General features: G+C 45.9%; 1 protein-coding gene across 1 annotated transcript in view; it reads right to left on the bottom strand.

The window, feature by feature from the left end:
* The window catches only part of igsf21a (immunoglobin superfamily, member 21a), a 436,269-nt gene extending 425,044 nt beyond the window's left edge, over nucleotides 1-11,225 (bottom strand). Inside the window, exon 1 of the mRNA XM_072245023.1 lies at nucleotides 11,143-11,225. Coding sequence (XP_072101124.1) covers nucleotides 11,143-11,206 — 64 coding nt within the window. The 5' untranslated portion in view covers nucleotides 11,207-11,225. The remainder of the gene's footprint in view (nucleotides 1-11,142) is intronic.
* Nucleotides 11,226-21,723: the final 10,498 nt, after the last annotated feature.

A 21,723-nucleotide genomic window follows, 5' to 3' on the forward strand; every position in this document is an offset into this window, starting at 1 on the left:
GAGAGAGAGAGTTGGTAAATCTGGTGGAAGCAAAGGATGTTGGGAATGGCGAGGGTGGAGTGCCATGGGGGGAGTGTGGAACAGGTGGCACAGAGGGAATGCGCGGGGCGGAGCAGGGGATGGGTGCTATGGCATGCGTGCAGACACACTCAGCCCCGAGATACAAGGCAAGCTCATTTGATTTCAATCAAATGAATTATTGATCATTACAGAACGTCTTTCTGGTGCCCTCTGCTCCCTCGCCTCTCACTTCCTGTTTTCCCCACCACGATTCCCCTCTCCCTGCCCCCTTCCCACTCTCAAGTCCACAACAGAGACCCATATCAGAATCAGGTGTATCATCACTCCCACGTGTCATGACATTTGTTTTTTTTTGTGTGGCAGCACTACAGTGCCATACATTAAATTACTAAAATACTGTGCAAAGAACTTGGGCACCCTAGCTATATATAGATTTTTGCACAGTACTGTACCTGTACTGATGGATTGAAATATCTGTAAAACAGGTCAGCATGATCTCCTCGCTAAGACTAAAGTCAGCCTCACTATACCAGTTGATTCACTTTAATTGCCCAATGACATTCAAGGAATTGTTGACACAACATCATGATTTCACTCAGTTGACATTACTGTGCGTGCCCTGCCCTTAACATATGCACTCATGGAGGACTTTTACAGATTCTCTTCTGCACGGTGAGTCTCAATTGTGTTTTACAATTGGGTTTCAAGTAAATTAATTAGCAGAGATAATCTCGGTTAAAACCAGTGTAATATTAAAGAGATGCATCATTGTCAAAGGTGCAGTTCTTCCAATGAGGAGCTATACTGCGGCCCCAGCAAATTTTCATTTATGTTAAAAAATCTCTTGGCACTGCTTGCAGACAATCAAATGCATTAGGCAATCTTACTCCCTCAACTGTTACTCCAAATATTGCTTTAACGCCTCACTGCTATTAATGCATTCCTATTGGTTGCCATAATTGCTTTCAAAAAGGAAACCATCATATCATTAGAGTGGATGTTGATGACATTTAATAAAACCCTCTATACATTTCAATGTGTTTTGCTAAATAATTTGTCTTCTGACTGATAGGATCTGTTAATTCCAAATATTTGGAAAAATGTGCTTGTTGTTAGTGTTTGATAGAAATTAAATTGTGTTTGATAGAAATTACATTACATTTAGGTTTTCCGCATGAAAGGGCAGTGTAAGCAGAGACTGCTCCTACTCTGTATTCAAACAGTGCCTTTTAATCTCTGTAAACTCTCTTTAAACCTGTCCTATGCAAGTGAAGCTCTAGAAATGGTGGGAGGGCAGTGGGGATAGTTCTATGTCATTTTATTTTTTTTTACCTCCAGTGTTTGCTTTATTGAAACACGTATGACTGAAAACGTCTCACAATGTGTTCCTGTTGTGTTCAAACACAATCTTTCATCCTTGGGACCGGAGTTCAGGATCAATCGAACAGGCCAATAAGTCTGTTTCTGATGGGGACTGACAGCCTATGTGAGTTAAAAGTTAATGGTTATCTTTCTACTCAAGGTAGTTGCATTTAAAATGGTGCCTAGACCAATCTTACTTGTGATGGGAATGGACTAGTGCAGGATCTTATCGCTCATCCTTTTATTTCTGACAAGCGAATTGAAGCCCAGACTGAGTGGATAATAACTCCTTTTAATTGACTACCCAATGTGGTGAAGTTTAAACCCTGCCTATCCAATAGCAGACTCTGATCTCAAACCCACCAAATGAAGAAAGTGAAAATTCTGTTTATCTGTGTGTGTTGCATGCTGATAGAAATCTCAAGGTCTATCTCTAGTGTTTGGGATTAAATACTACACACTCAGAATGCAAACCAGTTGAGTGTTAGAGGTGGGGTAAGTGCTTCTTCCACTACCACAGCTCTCAACATTCCCATAATCCTTACACCAGGCATAAGATATATGAAAAATCAAAGTTTCTTCTCAGAGCTCCTAAAAGGACTCAGAGTAGGATACAACAGACTGTAGTTCTGGAATCTGGAGCAACAAATCTTGGAGGAAGTCAGATGCTAGAGGCAGCATTGGTGGAGGCAAATGGACAATTGACATTTCAGATTGAGATCCTTCTTTTAGATTTGGACTGAGAGTCTAGATGAAGGACTGTCAACCCAAAATTTCTACTGTCTATTTCCCACCACAGATGCCACTTGACCTGTGGAGCTCCTCCAGCATCTTGTCTGGTGTTCCTAGATGGACAGCAATGCTTCTAAGGAACCAAATCTTTCTTTAAACGCAGGTATCAATTTATGATAAACATTTACACAGTTATTCATAAAAAATGGACAATCTAAGGAAATAGCTTCCAAACAAGTTGAAAATGTGGAGCCTGACGCACCTGCAGGGAAGGAGTAAGAAAACAATAGAGGAGTTTAAACAAAAATAGCAGGCCTGCCATTTATTACCTCCGTCAAACCGCGTGAATGGGGAATGGTGGGCTTCTTGCTGTGCTGCTGCTGTGTTATAAAGAAGCATGTCTTCACTGCTGTTTGATACACCTGTGCAGCTTCTCGGTCAGTTAAGAGTCAAATGTATTGCCTTAGTTGGCTAAAGGTCTCAGATTTCCTCTCCATAAGGATGTCAGTGAACTAGTTGGGATTTTTAATACATACCATGCCCATAGCAATATTTAATATTCCACATTTTTAAAATTCCCAGACCGCCATGGTAAGAGATGAACTCATGTTCTGTGAAATATTGATGTGCTATAATTGCGACTGCTATGGTGTACATATTACTGCACGTATTGGGTAATCTGAAGGACTCTAAGAGACGGTGAACACATGGAATGAAATTTGCCAAGCTAACCGAGCTCTCCATTTTTCTTACTTATTTGAATGAAAACACCCTCTGTTGGCAATGAATCACACCGAACAGCCAGTGGTGATTTGCAGTTTTTGCTTGGTTGAGGTCAGCTTGGCCTGGAGTTGTGCAAGAGCGAGGAGTTGCCATAGATTTCTGCCTGCAACCGCATTGTTATAGGCTTCGCATGATACATAGCAAGACCTTCCAGCCTGTTGAGAAGCTACTGGCTCACACTAATCCCATTCCCTTGCAACCCATTCTGTCTCCCACTACCCACCTACATTTGGGGGTGATTTACGGCAGCCAATTAGCCTTCCAACCAGCACAAAGTTCGGGATGTGGGAACAAACTGGAGCATGAGGGAAAGCTTACAGGGTCACAGAGAGAACATGTAAACTGCATACACAGCATCAAAAGTCAAGATTAAACCTGGGTTCTTAGAGCACTGAGGCAGCAAATAAGCATAGTGCCCGACTACACTCTGTGTACCTCCTATATATAATAAAGTGCCCACTGAGTGCATGCTCATGGTCTTCTGCTGCTGGAGCCCATGACTTCAAGGTTCGACATGTTGTGCATTCAGAAATCCTCTTCTGCAAACCACTGTTGTAACGCGTGGTTATTCGAGTTACTGTCACTTTCCTGTCAGCTTGAAACAGTTTGGCCATTCTCCTCAAACCTCTCTCATTTACAAGGCATTTTTGCCCACAGAACTGCCGCTCACTGGGTGTTTTTTTGCTTTCTGCACCATTCTCTGTCAGCAGTTTCTGCGATACTCAAACCACCTTGTCTGGTGCAATAATCATTCCATGGTCAAAGTCACTTCAATCTGACATTTGATCTGAACAACAACTGAATCACATGGTCATGTCAGCATGCTTTTATTCATTGAGTTGCTGCCACATGATTGGCTGAGTAAATATTTGCATTAATGAGCAGGTGTATAAGGGAACCTATTAAAGTGGCCATTGAGTATATTTTGGGCATAACACACCAGGAATACAGTTTCCCACCTAGCCCTGTGGTAGGGAGGAAACTTCATTCTCAAAGTCTTACAATTAAAGTTTCAAATGCTGGAATGCCAAGTTAATAATTTCTACAATTTCCTCAATTCAAACATGAAGGCATGGTGGCACCCATTGGTTTTCCCTTTTAGGCAAGTGTCCAGGAACCACCACTGCCCTTATAAGTGGGCAACAAAGTTCAAAACTTCAAGGTAAGTTTATTATCGAAGTGCCTATATGTCACCATATATACACCATCAGGAGTAAATGTGAGAAAGTCTTTTATTTCCTCCTCTATTACAAGTACAAAATATTTTGGCAACAAAGGGGACAATCACAGTTTTAGCCACGTACTGCACTGAGGTATAAATATTGCAAAGATGTGTTGCTACTCTTTCTGTTCTGACTGACTTCATGCCCTGACAAACCATATCTGTTCACTGTTCTCTGAGATGTTTTAATAGAAGCTAATCCTTCACTGCCCGAAAGCAAAGAGGAAAAGCCAGAAACATCAGCAGTTGAAATCCTCCTTTAAAGAAAAATTCTCTCTCTAGGCCCAGGACCAAAGAATGTGATAGAGGTTGCCGGTAGAAACATCTGCTCACTAAGTCAGCAGATTAGAACTGCAAACAGCATTTCTGGTCAGCAGAAGCTTCCAAGTGGAAAGCGACAAGTTTAACCTGACTCTTTAAATTCATATTTGTCTCCTCTGCTGGCAGAGATTTGACACTTCTGTAGCCAAGGAGGTGAGGATGCAGAGTGCTGTCCACGTTTGGACTGACACAGTGGCATAACTGTTAGAGCTACCTCATTATATATAGGAGGGGTTCGATCTCTACCTTAGGTGCTGTTGGTGTGGAGTTTGCACGTTCTCCCTGTTACTATGTGGGCTTTCCGCTGTGCTTCGCTTTCCTTCCACATTCTGAGTGATGCGCTAGTTGGTGGGTTAATTGCCTGCTACGAGTTACCCTTAGTGCAGGTCAGGTGAAGAGTAGAATGGAGTACGCAACATGAATAAAATGGGTTTGGCTGGGAGTCGTCTAAATGGGTGTTTGATGGTCAGCACAGAGCTGATGGGCTGAAAGGCCCATTTCCAAGTTGTATCTCCCTAGGAAGACATGACTGGTCCCCTTCCAAGGAGAGACTGGAGCATACCAGGTTCACCCATCCTGTAGCACTATGAGTTAATGTGTTAAAAATTTGCCCTTCAGCACAACTCTTTTTTATGAACAGCAAGAATCACTTTCCTTTTCTGTGGTCCAGCACCACTCCCTGTACCAGAAGTGTCCTGTATACAGCACTTCTGCAGAAGAGAAACGGGGACTCGCCACCTTGCCCTCAAGATTCAGTCCTGACTTGGTTGCCATCAGTAAGGAGTTTGCATATTCTCTCTGTGTGGGTTTCCTCCAGGAGCTCTGGTCTCTGCCCACATCCCAAACCTATAGGTTATTTGCCCGCTACATTGTCCCTGAACGTTGGTTAACGGGGAAAAAAGAAACAGAGATGAATTGGTGGGTACGTGTGAGAGAAGACATGTTGCAGGAGTACAGGAAAAAAGGGAGAGGAGTATGGGAGTAACGGGATTGTTCTCTGGACCTCAGCAATCCATATTTTCCTATTTCTGAACCCAGGTATCCTTGTTACGAGATACATCATGGGCAACATCCGATTAACAACTGTCACAGGCAGCTACAAAAATTATAATAATACCACTCATGTATTTTCCCTTAAAACAAAAGGGATGCATAGTGGTTGGTATCACACTATTAATGCACCAACAACCTGAGTTCAATTCCCCCAAAGTCTGAAAGGAGTTTGTGCATTCTCCCCAGGACTGCATGCGTTTCCCCGGATGCCATGGTTTCCTCCACAGTCCAAAGCTGCACAGGTTACTAGGTTAATTGGTCACATGGGTTTAATTGGTCACTTGGGTTTAATTGGTCACATGGGCTTAATTGGGCAGCACAGGCTTATTGAGCCAAAGGGCCTGCTACCATCTCTAAATAAATAAAATTTAAATTAAAGTTTCAAGGACATACAAGCTGTCAATCTTCTTGGATGAAGCCTGTGACATCAGTTCCGCCCTTAAAAAGAGATCATGTTACTGAGAGGTTGGGAGAGCAAAACGTAATCTGTACCCGATACACAGAAGAAAAACAGGATATCAAAAGAAAAGTTATTTAAAGCAGAAGGAATAGATAAAGCGAAGCATTGCTGTAGTTTAAGATGTGAGTTTCATTCATTGTTTGTTCCCATATCTAGTTGAAGACATAAAAATATTACTGCTTCTGAAATGTTGAATTGTTCTTATATTCCCTTCTAACATCACTAAAATGGGAATTCTTCACATCACAGAACAATCAAAATTGTTTCAACAGGCGATGTATCTGAAGCTCTATATTGAAGACAATTGTCAGGTACCTGATTCTGACTGAGATAGCAGGGCATCCTCTCCTACAAGTAGTTTATGGCACTATGATCTTTGGTTAGTCAGAGGCTTCAGTGGGCTCCGCTGGGGCAGATCAAATCAGAATGGGTACGAGTCGACAGTGCTTGAGCAAACCGACCTGGTGCAGAAATGGCACTGCTGCACCAGAACAGGAGAGGGTGCTCTTCTTGAAACAACGGCAGCTATGTGCAATTATATAGCACCTTCAACGTAGTAAACTGTACCATACATTTTATAGGAGTGTTATTAAGTTAATGTCAATGCCAAGCCATAAAAAGAAATTATTGTAGCTCACCAGAAGATTATTTCAAGAAGGGTGAAAGAGAAACAATAAGGTGAAGAAGTTTGGGAAAGGAATTCGAGAGCCCCTGCAGGCCCAGAAGTTGATAGTACAGTCAGTTAAACTGAGGATATACAAGAGGTCAGCACAGGAGGAAGAGGTCATCTCAAAGGGTTACGGGGCTGTGTGTGATTACAAAGACAGGTAGGGACAAAAACATGGAAGGATTTGAAGACCATGCTCAGAATGTAAAAAGCAACACACTGCCTAATGATTAACAGGACAGATCAGTAAGACTGGTGAGCTAGGACACATGCAGCAGGCTTTGAATAGCGAGAGGTCTGCTCATGAAAAGATTCAAAACCCGACCACAGGCAAGAGAAACTCAATCCAAGCACTTATAAAATTTCACGTATTCGACCCAACCCAAAGATGTGTGCAGCAAAGGCTGAAGCCTTGCTTTGCTAATCAGACATTGCTATTGATCAAAAGCAGAGGGCACACAGCACAACAGAAATCACATCATCCTGAACTATGCTAAACACGCAGGAATGACCTGGTCAAAACCTAAAGTTCTATCACAATATCAAGTGCAGCAGGAGCAAGGGGATAGCCAGGAAAAGAGCAGCTATATGTAGAGCCAGGCTACATGCATGAGTTCTTAAACACTTCTCACCTGTCCTCACCAAGGAAAAGGACATGATTGATAGTGAGTTCAGTAGCAGATGGGGGAGAGGTTCATGAATAATCTGGAGCAGGTCAGTATTAAGAAGGAAGTTTCAAATATCATGGGCTAATAAACCTTAGTAAATGGCTAGGCCCAGCTAAGATCTGTCCCATGTTGCCACTGGAAACAAGGGAGAAGATCACTGTGGCCCTGACAGATTTTGGCATTGACGAGGGTCCAGAGGAGGCTCACGACAATGATCCCAGGAATGAAAGGGTTAACGTATAAGGAATGTTTAATGTATAAGGCTCTGGGCCTGTGCTCGCTGGAGTTTAGAAGAATGAAGGGGGATCTCATTGAAATCTGTCAAATATTGTACAGCCTAGATAGAGAGATGTGGAGAGGATGTTTCCCATAGCAAGGGAGTATAGGACCAGACAGTACAGCCTCAAGAGTAGAAAGACTTCACTTCAGATGGCTATGCAGGCCAAATCATTGTCTATATTTAAAATGGAGGTTGATAGCTTCTTGAATAGTAAGGACATCAAAGGTTGTCGGGAGAAGGTAGGCAAACGGAGTTGAGAGAGATAATAATTGGGCTATGCTTGAATGGTGGAGCAGATTCAATGGGCCAAATAGCCTAATTCTGCTCCAATGTCTTATGCTCATTGTTGGCTACAGATGAGGTACCAGAAAACAGGAGGACGGTTGGTGATTTTTTTTTTAAGAAAGGCAGCAGAATTAAGCCAGGTAACTGCAGGCCAGCGAGTTTTACATCAGGGATGTACACCAAAGCATAGAATTTATGTACATTTGGGAAGGCAATGACAAATCAAAGATAGAATGGCTTTGTGCAAGGGAAATCCTGTCTCAGTAATGTGATTGAATTGATTGAAGAGGTTAATGAAGAAGATCGATGAAGGCAGGATGGTCAACTTTGGTTAAACGGACTTTAATATGGCATTTAACAAGGCAGGCTGGTCCAGGAGGTTAAGGAATATGAATGCAAAGTGAGCAGGCAATCTGGATCCAAAATTGTTTTGTTGATTAGTAGGCAGAGGCCAGTAGTGAAAGGACATTTTTCTGATCAGATATTTGTGACTAGTGATGTACTGCAGGGACACTTGTACTTTGTGACAAATATTAATGAGCATGATTAGTAAGTTTGCGGATGATCCAAAGTTTGTAGCAATGTGGCTAATGAAGAAAGTTGTCTAAGGTGATAAGAGGACATAAATCAAATGGAAAATTGGGCGGAATGTTGACAGATGGAATTTTATCCCAACAACTACAAGGTGATGTATTCTGGGAAGTCAAACAGGAGAAGGACAAATATCATAAAGAGTAATGTTAGAGTGCCAAGGAATGGTGATGAACAGGACAGTGGCGTTCATTGAACATGCTACACAGGTAGATCTGGTGGTGAAGAAGAATAAAATTAGGATGTTATGTTGCAACTTTACAAAGCTCTGACGAGACTGCACTTGGATGTAATTGCACTGGAAAAAGTACAGAGGAAGTTCACCAGGACTTTACTTGGATTGGAGGACGTTAGTTATAGGAGAGATTGAGTAGGCAGTTTTTGTTTTCCCTAGAGCAACTGAGGCTGAAGGGTGACTTGACAGAGGTATATAAATTTTATATTCAGAGCGGATGATCAGAATCATTTTCCCAAGATATGATTGTCAAAAACAAGAGGACAAAAGTTAAAGAGGAAGGAGTTTTCAAGGAGATTTGAGGGGAAAGCTATTTTATGACACAGAAATTGGCTGACATTTGTACAATGCTTCCTGAGAATATGATGGAATCAAATACAATCGCTACATTTAAAAGACTTTTCAGGCACTTAAGCAAGCAAAGCATTGAATGATACTGACCTAATGTACACAAATGGGATTAGTGTAGATGGACAAAACGTTTGGCACGGACATGATGGGCTGAATGGCCTGTGTCTGCACTGTCCAACTCTATGAATGTATGACTCTAACAGACACCCAGACTGACATATTTGGTACATGTTCTGATCGAACACATCATTCGGGTTCATTGGGCACAGGTTAGCTGAATGAATTCTAAGCCTAGAGGTTATGGAGAGTCGAGAGAAAGCTTCAGTAAACTACTTTTGAACTATAGACCCTTATTCTAAGATGGGGAGAAACAGCATGATCCCACAAAGAAGTATGAGTTAATTAAACAAAGCTTCAGTATAAAATATCATCTGAATGACAGGATATATAACAACAGAGCACTTCCATAATATTTGCACTGTAATGAATGTCTAATTTATGAGTTCTTATAATTGGAATGGTACCCACTGAGCCAATACTGACAGTATAATTGTGATAAACATACTAGTACAATGGAACCATGTTAACTGGAGTTTGCAATATGCCTCAGTTAGTGAACTTGGTGTTTTAACTAGGCTGCTGGACACCGAACAGTGGTCTGGTGTTTCTCCTCAGTATAAGTCAAATGATGACTCAGAGTGGCTTGTAGGTGCTTCGAGGAGGAAAAGTTATGACTGAGCTATCACTTCCAAATAAATGCAGCAAAATCCATGATACCCATTTCCCCATCCTGAACACTGAATGGGTGGAGACAATATTAGAGTTGGGTGGGAACATTACTAACACCTGCAAAAACTCAGGCCACTCATCCCTCTCATCTTCCTCAGTAGTGGAGGACTCACATTCAAGGGCAGTCTGTTTCCTTGATGTAATGCATAAAGCAATAGAGATTTGCATTTATTTGGCATCTTCCATGACCTCTGGATGACTTATTCCATTTCCTGTGAGGCAGGAACTGCTGGTATTTTTAATGCTAAAATATATTTGATTGACTGAAATAAATCACCTCAACATTTTCATTCTAAGTCATGCTGTTCCAATTACTTAATCACACTATCAGTTGTCACTTACGTTGCCTACCTCACAACAGCAACTAACAGCACAGCAAGCTCCCACAAATAGCAATTTAATAAAGATTTGACAATCTGTTCTTTAGGTATGGTGACCTTTTGGTGATGGTACCCACTGGTATGGACTCTGGCAATAACTTCCTTGCCTTTGGAAAAGTTTATGAAAGAGTAGACGGGTACACCCTTCTCCAACCTTTCCCCTAAAGAAACCCTACCACAACATTGCTTCAGGGACTGCTAGTCTGGATCTTAGTGCTTAAATCGCTCGATTTGAGACTGGCACTTTACAACTCATGAATGCCACCAGCCCAACCATTCGACTCCTTGTGAAGTGGGCAACTCACTCAACAGCCAGCTCTGGCACTTGGCGCGATCCGGATCAGTAGAAGCAAAGTAAAGTTCAAATACAAAGAATGCACCCCAAGTGTAGGTAGCGAATTAGCAGAACGGTCATAGGGCTGAGCATCATTATTACCCCAGGAGACTTGGAATCGGTAGAAAGTTGAAGACTGTCCCATGTTATAGAGAACCACCGTCACGAAAAGCTCGCATTTTCACAGATTTTCATGGACCGGGATCGCGCCTTTTTAAAGCCACCCCATTTTATTTCAAATTTTGATGACGAGTCGGATTAAACGCGTGTATTTTTTTTTTAAACACAAAATATGTGAGGACTTTAAAAAGACTCCGTTGCATAATAATTTGCGGCTAAAATGTGTGAAAAGCCTTATTGGAGCAATTGAATCTATCAAGCACAGATAATACGGGATCCGAGGAACCTACACACCGTACAGATAAATGAGGCATGAGATGAACAGCAAATAGGTGGGAGTTAGTTTGTCCATATAAATTGATAATGTATGTCTATAATGATCTTGATGTTAAAACGGCCATTCTTTCAGCAGATACCGCTGTTTCGCTCGTAAAACACTTTACCCCTTCTGCCTTAATAGTACAGGAATTTTCATCTCTCCGACTTACCGAGGGCAAGGTCCGCCAGATAGAACAGGAGGAAAAGGCGCTGGTAGAGGTTTTTCCTGCTCATTTTTGGTCACTTTTAAAGTCAGGCTTCAGAAGGCGCCGGGTGACGAGCTCCATCCAGCAAACAGCGCCGGGTGATCCTCATTATCCAGCGAGCCAACACCGACACACTGACCCCAAAATTTACCCTGACTCAAACATTCAGATCCAGCCAAGTTGAGAGTTTCAGAGATTGTTTTTCTTTTTCTTTAAAAATATTAATAATTTGGTTCCAATACACTTCGTTGGGATGCCCAAGATGAGAATTCTATTCCGTTCGCCCAGCTCGACGGGGGTAGCACTGATACAGGGATTTTGATGAAACCTCTCCCACTCAGCCCTTCCCCTCTCTGACTCGATTTTCAACACTGTAGATGTGTTTAAATCCTTGCTCCGGATCCCGTATAGCAACGGTTCACTATTTCTGGCTTTTAAGCCGATTTACCAGGGCTGGAGATTTCTCTCCCTCTGTCTCTGACACGCACACAGACTTCTCCTGGGAAGGTTAACTCTTACTCCGCCACTCGTGGTATCAAAAGATAATTCTTCAATCTCGTCAACATCACCCTTTGAGAAATTGTAAACTTTCACCGGTCATTTTAACCTCGCTGGGCAAATTAAGTAAAATCTAATCATCAGTTGAAGGATTTCATCTATCCAGCACCTCCAATGTTTTTAAAAGTGAGAGTGGATGAAATGTTGCATAAATTCAAATGATCTTGAGACTGATTAAAACCACAGAATTAGCATTTCGTGACATTACTATTTCCGTTTTCATTCTCTGTTCTTAAGGTGATTTCCTATACGGAAAACAGTTGCCTTTTCCCTCCTGTATAACTTCTCAAGTCTTTATTCCCGAGCTTCAGTAGGCTATTCAACTGTGAGTGCCATCGCCGCCAACCCCAAACCGCGTTAATGTGGAGGCGCTGGTCGAGTTTTTTCCTCCCACTTCCACACCCTGCCAAGAACGCCTTTGGGGCGGGTAACTCTTCCTGCCGTTAGACTTGGCTAGAGGTTAGGTTGCTGGTGGCCAAGTGGTCCCTCCTCAACTCATTAAAAATTGAAGCACTCCAGGATTCCCCATTTGTACTCGAAAGAGTCTGCGAGGAGCTGTAACCAACCAGGTTAAGAACAGGGAAGAGGGATGAGACTGGCCGGCCCTCAACAATTAACTAGGAGGCGGGTTGTGAAGAAAGGGTGGAGGGGGAGAGGAGAGGAGGGGAAAAGAGGAGAGGGGTGGATGGATGAGGGGAGATGTGGGACGAGACCGCCTCCACCAACCATTTTCGGCTCCTCAGGGGCGACTCGGGCGCCGCATCTGGAGCCTGGCACTGTACATCTTGAGCTGGGCCGAATGAGAACAGTGCCTCAGCTTGGAGTAATACCACTTTCTCCACACAGCCAAGTACCTCGGGTGTAACAGTTCTCCGCCAACACACACACCACGATTCCAAGCGCATCCAACTTGTGACACGGTTGGGACGTAATGGCGGCGTGGATAAAAGAAAGAACTGAAACCCCTTTTATCTCGCTTCTACTTCACGTGACAATGAGCGCGGGAAAGAAGGAAAATGGAGATACCGGTAATTCTTTCCCCTCCCTTCTCCGCTTCCCTCCCCACGGAACTGCCGCTCGAAAACATTCATCACTCCATCTCGCTAATTTCTGGGAATGAATGTTGGGAGCCGGGCTCTATTTCAAATTATTACCTGGTGAAATGCATTTATTTTGATAGCTGGCGCTGTCTAGGTGGTCCAAAACGTCTCTATGACTTTAATAGGTTATGAGGAAAAGAGGAGAAAACGTTTAAAGATCATCAAGTTTGTTTAAGTTAATAGCCTTTCGAGTAGTCACTGTAAATTTTACCTTACATCTTTAGTAGGGCATTTGTTGAAATTCTAAAGAAATGGCTGCAGGTACTTTGAAAGTAATAGTAGGATTGGGTGTAGTCTATGTGGATTTGTGTAGGTGAAATGGTGCTTGGCGAATCTGCAAGGACAAGATTCTGCAGGTGCTGGGAAAATGCGCAAAACGTTGGAGGAACTCAGCAGGTCAGGTAGCATCTATGGAGAGGAATAAACCGTGGACATTTCAGACTTTGATGCTTCGTGGAGACTAGAAAGGAAGGAGGAAAAACAGAAACTGTGTTGTTTTTGAGGTTATGACTATTAAGATAAATAAGGATGCGAGAGCGAATCAGCAATAGTTGGCAGGTGGCATACAATATGGAAATATTGTAATACTATTGTCATGGTCCAGTCTGTGAAGTCCGTATTCCGGTTCACGGTCCAGTCCATCAACCCTTGCTCCAGGCTTTCCTGTCTACCCTGTTTCTGTTCTTGTTGAGCTCTAATTGAGGCAGCTGATGCTCGTCGGGGCTGGCTGCATAAATACCTTTAGAGAGCAGGGCATAGCTGCTGGATTGTTCTTACTCCTTGTATCCCTTCCCCTGCCTTCTGTTTCCTTGCCTGAAGCCTTGCTGGTAACTCTTGCGTCGCCTGAAGTTCTCATTTCGCCTTGCAATGCCTGAAGCCCTGCCTTGTCTTGCCGGTAACTCTCGCCTCGCCTGAAGTTCTGTCTTGCCTTGCATTGCCTGAAGCCTTGCCTTGGCTTGCTGTCTTGTCCTGGAGCCAACCCGTACCTAGCTCCCTTCCTGTCCCTTGCCTTCGTCGGGTAAGCCAGGCCGTATTGCCGTTACCTACAGTTGGTTCTGTCCCTTGCCTCCGTCGGGTAAGCCAGGCCGTATTGCCGTTACCTACGGTTGGTTCTGTCCCTTGCCTCCGTCGGGTAGCTAGGCCATATTGCCATTACTTATGGTTGGTTCTGTCCCTTCCTGTCCCTTGCCTCCATCGGGTGGAGATCCGCGCCCTGCCCAGGAGGATCTTCCAGTCTCCAGCATTGCCTTGCCACAAGTCTCCAGCCTCCAGCCTCGCCTCGCCTCAAGTCTCCAGCCTCCAGCCTCGCCTCGCCTCAAGTCTCCAGCCTCCAGCCTCGCCTCGCCTCAAGTCTCCAGCCTCCAGCCTCGCCTCGCCTCAAGTCTCCAGCCTCCAGCCTCGCCTCGCCTCAAGTCTCCAGCCTCCAGCCTCGCCTCGCCTCAAGTCTCCAGCCTCCAGCCTCGCCTCGCCTCAAGTCTCCAGCCTCCAGCCTCGCCTCGCCTCAAGTCTCCAGCCTCCAGCCTCGCCTCGCCTCAAGTCTCCAGCCTCCAGCCTCGCCTCGCCTCAAGTCTCCAGCCTCCAGCCTCGCCTCGCCTCAAGTCTCCAGCCTCCAGCCTCGCCTCGCCTCAAGTCTCCAGCCTCCAGCCTCGCCTCGCCTCAAGTCTCCAGCCTCCAGCCTCGCCTCGCCTCGCCTCAAGTCTCCAGCCTCCAGCCTCGCCTCGCCTCGCCTCAAGTCTCCAGCCTCCAGCCTCGCCTCGCCTCAAGTCTCCAGCCTCCAGCCTCGCCTCGCCTCAAGTCTCCAGCCTCCAGCCTCGCCTCGCCTCAAGTCTCCAGCCTCCAGCCTCGCCTCGCCTCAAGTCTCCAGCCTCCAGCCTCGCCTCGCCTCAAGTCTCCAGCCTCCAGCCTCGCCTCGCCTCAAGTCTCCAGCCTCCAGCCTCGCCTCGCCTCAAGTCTCCAGCCTCCAGCCTCGCCTCGCCTCAAGTCTCCAGCCTCCAGCCTCGCCTCGCCTCAAGTCTCCAGCCTCCAGCCTCGCCTCGCCTCAAGTCTCCAGCCTCCAGCCTCGCCTCGCCTCAAGTCTCCAGCCTCCAGCCTCGCCTCGCCTCAAGTCTCCAGCCTCCAGCCTCGCCTCGCCTCAAGTCTCCAGCCTCCAGCCTCGCCTCGCCTCGCCTCAAGTCTCCAGCCTCCAGCCTCGCCTCGCCTCAAGTCTCCAGCCTCCAGCCTCGCCTCGCCTCAAGTCTCCAGCCTCCAGCCTCGCCTCGCCTCAAGTCTCCAGCCTCGCCTCAAGTCTCCAGCCTCGCCTCAAGTCTCCAGCCTCGCCTCAAGTCTCCAGCCTCCAGCCTCGCCTCAAGTCTCCAGCCTCCAGCCTCGCCTCAAGTCTCCAGCCTCCAGCCTCGCCTCGCCTCGTCTCCAGCCTCGCCTCGCCTCAAGCCTCCAGCCTCGCCTCGCCTCAAGCCTCCAGCCTCGCCTCGCCTCAAGTCTCCAGCCTCCAGCCTCGCCTCGCCTCAAGTCTCCAGCCTCCAGCCTCGCCTCGCCTCAAGTCTCCAGCCTCCAGCCTCGCCTCGCCTCAAGTCTCCAGCCTCCAGCCTCGCCTCGCCTCAAGTCTCCAGCCTCCAGCCTCGCCTCGCCTCGTCTTCTGCCTCCAGCCTCCACCCTAGCCTCAAGCCTGAAGACTCCAGCCTCCTGCCTAGCCTCAAGCCTGAAGACTCCAGCCTCCTGCCTAGCCTCAAGCCTGAAGACTCCAGCCTCCTGCCTAGCCTCAAGCCTGAAGACTCCAGCCTCCTGCCTAGCCTCAAGCCTGAAGACTCCAGCCTCCTGCCTAGCCTCAAGCCTGAAGTCTCCAGCCTCCTGCCTAGCCTCAAGCCTGAAGACTCCAGCCTCCTGCCTAGCCTCAAGCCTGAAGTCTCCAGCCTCGTCCTGCCTGCCAGCTAAGCCTCGTCCTTGCCTAGTTCTGGGGTCCGAGCCAGAAGCAAGACCCAGGTACTGGGTCCTTGTTCAGTCTCTGGCTCGGAGTCCAAGCCCGGGCTCCTAGCTCTCTTGTCCAGTCCTGTTCTGGGTTCCCGGTTTTCCTGTCCATGACCTTGCCCTCGCCCTGTATCCTAGTCCTGTCCCTAGTACTTCAGTGTCTGTGTCTTGCTGTTGGGTCCGTACCCAAGCCACCGCCTTATGACAACTATCCACTTATATAAAGAAAACAACACAAGTACTGATTACTTTTTAAAATAGTGTGAAATTGGAAAGTATTGCTGATGGAGAAACCCAGACCAAAGTGGGAGAAGTCACTGTAAGTTGAACAACACAGTCTACTGGAAGAACTCAGCAGGTTGAGCGCATCACTGGGAGGGAAGGAATGACTTTCGTTTCAAGTCAAAACCCTGTTTCTGAACAGAGAGTGCCAAGACCAGATGACCAGTATAGAGGAGAGGGTGTGCAACTTCCATTCTCTTCTCTGTGCTGGGCATCTCTCCTCTCCACCCTCAGGCTTGATAGAGGATTTCAAACCAAAACTTCAACAGTTTCTTTCCTGCCAGAGATGACGCCCGGCCTGGTGAGTTCCTTCAGCAGATTGTATGTTGCTCCAGATTCCAGATCTGCAGTCTTCATGTGGCTTTGGCAATTAGGAAGGCAGAAGGTCTGTTGGTCGTCATTGCAGCTCGATCAGTGTGCAGGGATGGCATCACACAATGTTATAGGATCTAGCTGACCTCACAGGTAAAGTAATGTCGACAGTTTTGCTCTCCTTTCCTAAAGAAGGATATACCCCTTTCTGAGTTCTGTCATCTCTGCTGCATCTGTTCCCAGGATGAGGCTTTCCATTCCAGTATGGCAGAGATTTCTTCCTTTTTCAAAGGATGGGGTTTCCCTACCTCCACCATTGATGCTGCCCTCATTTGTAGCTCCTGTATTTTCTGGACATCCACTCTTATTACATCTTCCCGCCACTTTAACCAGGATAGAGCTCCTGTTGACCTAACCTACCACCCCGTGAGCCTCGGCATCCAACACATCATACTCCACAACCTCCACCATTTTCAATGGGACCCTACCAGCAAGCACATCTTTACCTCAACAGACCACCCCCCCCCCACTCTAAGTTTTCTGCAGGGATTGCTCCCTCTGTGATTCATCACTCCCTACTAATTTCATGGTCCGGTCCGTGAAATCCGCATTCCGGTTCACGGTCCGGTCCACGCTCCTTATTCCAGGTTTTCTGGTTTTCCCCAGTTTCTGTTGAGGCAGCTGATTCTCATTTGGGCTGGCTTCGTAAATACCTTCAGGATTATTGTTCCTGTCTGTACCCCCTGTCTGAATCCCCTCCCCTTCCTTCTGTTGCCTTGCCATGCCTCAACCGAAGTCTTGCCTCGCCGTGCCTTGTCTGAAGCCTTGCCTCGCCTCGCCTGTAACCCTCACCTGCGCTGCTGTCAGGTTCAGTCACCAAAGCAAGATAAGTAACTGTTGATTGTTGTTTTGAACTGTCTCTGTGTCCACGCCTTCGCTAGGTCGGTCTGGCTGTTTGCCGCTACCTAGTGTTGAGAACCGTCTGTATCCACGCCTTTGCTAGGTAGGTCCGGGCGTTTGCCGCTACCTAGTGTTGGGAACCGTCTGTATCCACGCCTTTGCTAGGTAGGTCTAGCTGTCTGCCGCTGCCTTGTGTTGGGAACCATCTTGTCATATTCTGCATTCTGTGTAATGAGTCCCAGCCCTACATTCTGTTTCCAAGGAGGGGTTCTGGCCCTGTGTTCCATGTTCCTGTCTCTCCCTTGACCAAGGCTTTGTGTCCCTGTCTCTCCCTGGACCAAGGCTCTGTGTCCCTGTCTCTCCCTGGACCAAGGCTCTGCATTCCTGTCTCTCCCTCGACAAAGTCAGGGCTTTGGGGTCTCGTCCAGTCCTAGCCACGATCCAAGAACCTTGTCCTGTCCAAGCCATGACCTTGTGTTCTCATCTTGTCCATGTGTCTCGCCCAGCCTAGGAGTACCTTGCCCGGCCCGGTGCTGGAGTTCCCTCGTCCTGTGCTGGGGTTCCCTTGTCCTGTCCAGGAGTCTCATGTCCAGTCCTGTTGCCTCTCCTCGTCCTGTAGCCACGTCTTGTCCTTGCCTAGTTCTGGAGTCCGAGCCCGAGTCAAGTCCCAGGTTCTGGTCCTTGCCCAGTCTCTGGCTCGGAGTCCATACCCAAGCCTCGAAGTACCCTAGCCTCAAAGAACCCAAGCCTCGTCATGTCTTCACCTAGATCTGGGTTCCGAGCCCGAGTCAAGACCCAGGTTTCGGGTCCTTGTCCAGTTTCTGGCTTGAAGTCCAAGCCCAGGCTCCTAGTTCCAAGTTCCATGTCCTGGTTCTGCTATTCTAGTGAAGTCCTAGCACAGGCCCTGTATCCTTGTCTCATCCAGTGCCTGTGTCATGTCCAGCGTCCTTTCTTCCCCAATTCCCTTGCTTTCTTGGCTAACCTAGTCCTGTTCCTGGTACTTCAGTGTCTGTATCTTGCATTTGGGTCCACCTCCCAGCACCCTCTTCTGACAACTAGTCTCCCTCCTGCCATTTATCCTTTCAAGCGGCAGAAGTCCTACACTTGCCCATTCACCCCCACCTCCATTCAGGGCCCCAAACAGTCCTTCCAGGGGAGGTAACACTTCACCTGCAAATCGCTTGGGGTTGTATCTGATGATCTTGATGTGGCCTCCTCTGCATCGGTGATACCCAGCAATGTTTGGGTGACCGCTTTGTCAAGTACCTCTGCTCCACTTGCAGGAAATGAAATTTCCTGGAGGCCAACCATTTTAATCCCTATCCCCATTCCTATTCCAACATGTCGATGCATGCCTTCATGATGAGGCTACTCTCAGGTTGGGGGAAACCACACCTCATATTCTGTCTTGGTAGCCCGCAACTCGATGGCATGAATGTCGATTTCTCCAACTTCCAGTAATACTTTTCTTCTCCCCCTTCTCTCTTCTTTAGTTCCCTACTCTGGCTTCATACCTCTTCTCCTAGCACCTTCCCCTGGTGCCCGTCCTCCTTCCCTTTCTCCCATGGTCCACTCTCCTCTCCTATCAGATTCCTTCTTCTCCAGTCCTTTACCTTTCCCACCTATCGCCTTCAGTCCTTACTACATCCTCCCTCCCCCACCCACCTGGCATCACCTATCATCTTCTAGCTTGTTCTCCTTTCTCTCTTCCCCCCCCCCCCCAATCTTCTTATTCTGGCATCTTCCCCCTTCCTTTCTTGTCCTCATGACGGGTTTTGGCCTGAAACATCAACTGTTTGATTCATTTCCATAGATGCCACCTGATCTGCTAGGTTCCACCAGCATTTTGTGCATATGCACTAAGTGGCCACTTTATATTCCCTAGTGTTAAGAAGAGGGAACAGTGATGGCTTTGAAGCAAGGCAAAATTCTTAGAGGGTTCAACAGGGACGTTTTGCTCACAAAGGCATTTAAAAAAAAAAAAATAGTGGTCATAGTCACAAGTTGCAGGGTTGACTATTTTGAACTTAAATAAGTGTACTTTCTTCACCAATGGTTTGGAGAATCTTTGCGGTTTTCCATGCTTGAGTGCTATAGTGGCTCGCTGCCTGCACCGAGAACTGAGATTGATAGAGCAAAGTAGTTCAAAGTAAAGTTTATTATCAGAGGTCACCACATACAACCCTGAGATTCTTTTTCCTGTGGGCATATTCAGCAAGTCTATAAAAAGCACGTATAACAGGATCGATGAAAGATGAAATGGAGCATAGAAGACCGCAAACTGTGCAAATGCAAATAAATAGCAGTAAATAACGAGAACATGAAATAACAAGATAAAAGAGTCCTTGAAGTGAAATCACTGGTTCTGTGAATATCTCAATAAATGAGCAGTTGAGTTTTTTTTTCAAAACTCTGATGATTGAGGGGTAGTTCTTGAACTTGGTGGAGTGAGTCCAGAGGCTCTAGTACCTTCTACCCGATGGCAGCAGATCGCTAGATATTAGGGAATCAAGGGATGCAGGAAATGTGTCACAGACATGGTGCTGAGACTTGTGATAGTCCATGACCTTTTGAATGGTGAAGCAGTCTTGAGGGGCTGAATGGCTGACTCCTGATCTTACTCATCGTGTAGTGATCGTCATGTATTTGGAATTTCAGAAAACCATTGACAAAATACTATGTAAGAAAATATAACTAAGTGTGTACAGTGTAGAGGTAATGAAATGGCATAGATTGGGGATTGATTATTGAACAGAAAATAAAAGAAGTAGTTAAAAAATGAAGGATTGGTGTGGCTGTCACCAGAGGAACAACACTGGGATTGGCTCTGGGAGACCGGCTGTACACAATCCATATCAATGGTTTGCATGAGGGGATCAAATATATTATAGCCAATTTCACTGATAAAGCAGAACCAAGTGGCAGTGGGGACTATGTGGAGGATGCCGAGGGAGAGGCTTCCAGATTTATAGATGGGAGATGGAATTAAAAAATGTGGTCACCCATTTTGGCAAAAAAAGAAAAGCATAGTATTTTGTAAATGTTGCAAGATTCAAAGAAGTTGGTATTCCAAAGACCTCCTGGTAGAGGAAACAATTAGGAAGGCAAATGGTATGATAACGATGGTATTTTGACAAGAAGTTTGGGTAGAGGAGTAAAGGCAAGTTTCTGCAATTTCATAGAATCCAAATGGTCCTGAGTCTGGAATATTGTGTAAAGGTCTAGTCTCTGTAGCTGAGTTAAGGATATATTTATGACAGAGTCCTCCTTTCTTGTACTTAATCTTCTTGCAATAAAGACCAGCATTCCATTTGCTTCTGTAATTGCTCGCTGTACCTGCGGGTTAACTTTCAATGATTCATGTACAAGGACACCAAGGTTCCCTGAACACCAACAATTTTCAGTCTCTCTCACAATGAAAGGTGCTTTCATCAACAGGAATGCAAAGCGGAGAAACTTGTATTTACACAGTGCCTTTCCAATTCCTAGGATATTCCCAAAGACAATTCATACTTCTGTTTCAAGTGAAGTCCTGGTTTAAATGCAGCAGCCAATTTGCACTTTGGAAAGAACCCACAAACACCAGAGTGATGTCAAATGTTAGGCACCTACATATTACTAATTCAAAGGCTGAGAAATAATTTGAAATGTAAGTGAATTTGAGGAGATTCATGAACAAGCAAATCACTAGCAATAGATACAGAATAACTTTATTCATGAATTGGGAACATCATTGTCAGAGTTAGTATAATCTTCCCATTCTTATTTGCTCTGAGAATGTGGTCATGAGTTGCCTTCTTGAACCATTGTGGTCTGCATGTTTAAAGTTAATTGCATGCATTAACTCCAGTCTCCCGTGCAATGTCAACCCACTGCAATGCGCCTACTGCCAAAACAGGTCTGTGATGGATACCATCTGTCTGGCCCTGCACTCATCTCTATAGCATCTGGAGAGGAAGGACTCCCACATTAGACTTTGTTTATTGATAGTATAGTGTTATCACCTTCAATACCGTAATTCTAAGCAATAGAATCCTTGACTTCCTGGACAATAGACCACAACCAGTAAGGAGAGGCAGCACCACCTCCATCATGATTAATTTCAACACTGGAAATCCTCAAGGCTCCATCCTCAACCCTCCTCTGCCTCCTCCCCCCCCCCCGCCCCCATACTCTACTCCCTATACACTCATGACTGTATGGCCAGACTCCACCTACACTTTTGCAGGTGATATTAACATAAATGGGTGTTTCTCAAATAACAATGATTCAGAGTACAGGAAGGAAATAGAGACCACATGACAACAATCTTTCCCTCAGCAAAACAAAAGAACTTTTCATTGACTCCAGAAAGGGGAGCGGAGCACATACTCCTGTGAGGAGGTAGACACCTTGGTAACATGATGTCATGATAATAACCTATCCCTCAGTG

This window comes from Mobula birostris, chromosome 27 (genome assembly GCF_030028105.1).
Source record: "Mobula birostris isolate sMobBir1 chromosome 27, sMobBir1.hap1, whole genome shotgun sequence".
Taxonomy (NCBI): domain Eukaryota; kingdom Metazoa; phylum Chordata; class Chondrichthyes; order Myliobatiformes; family Myliobatidae; genus Mobula; species Mobula birostris.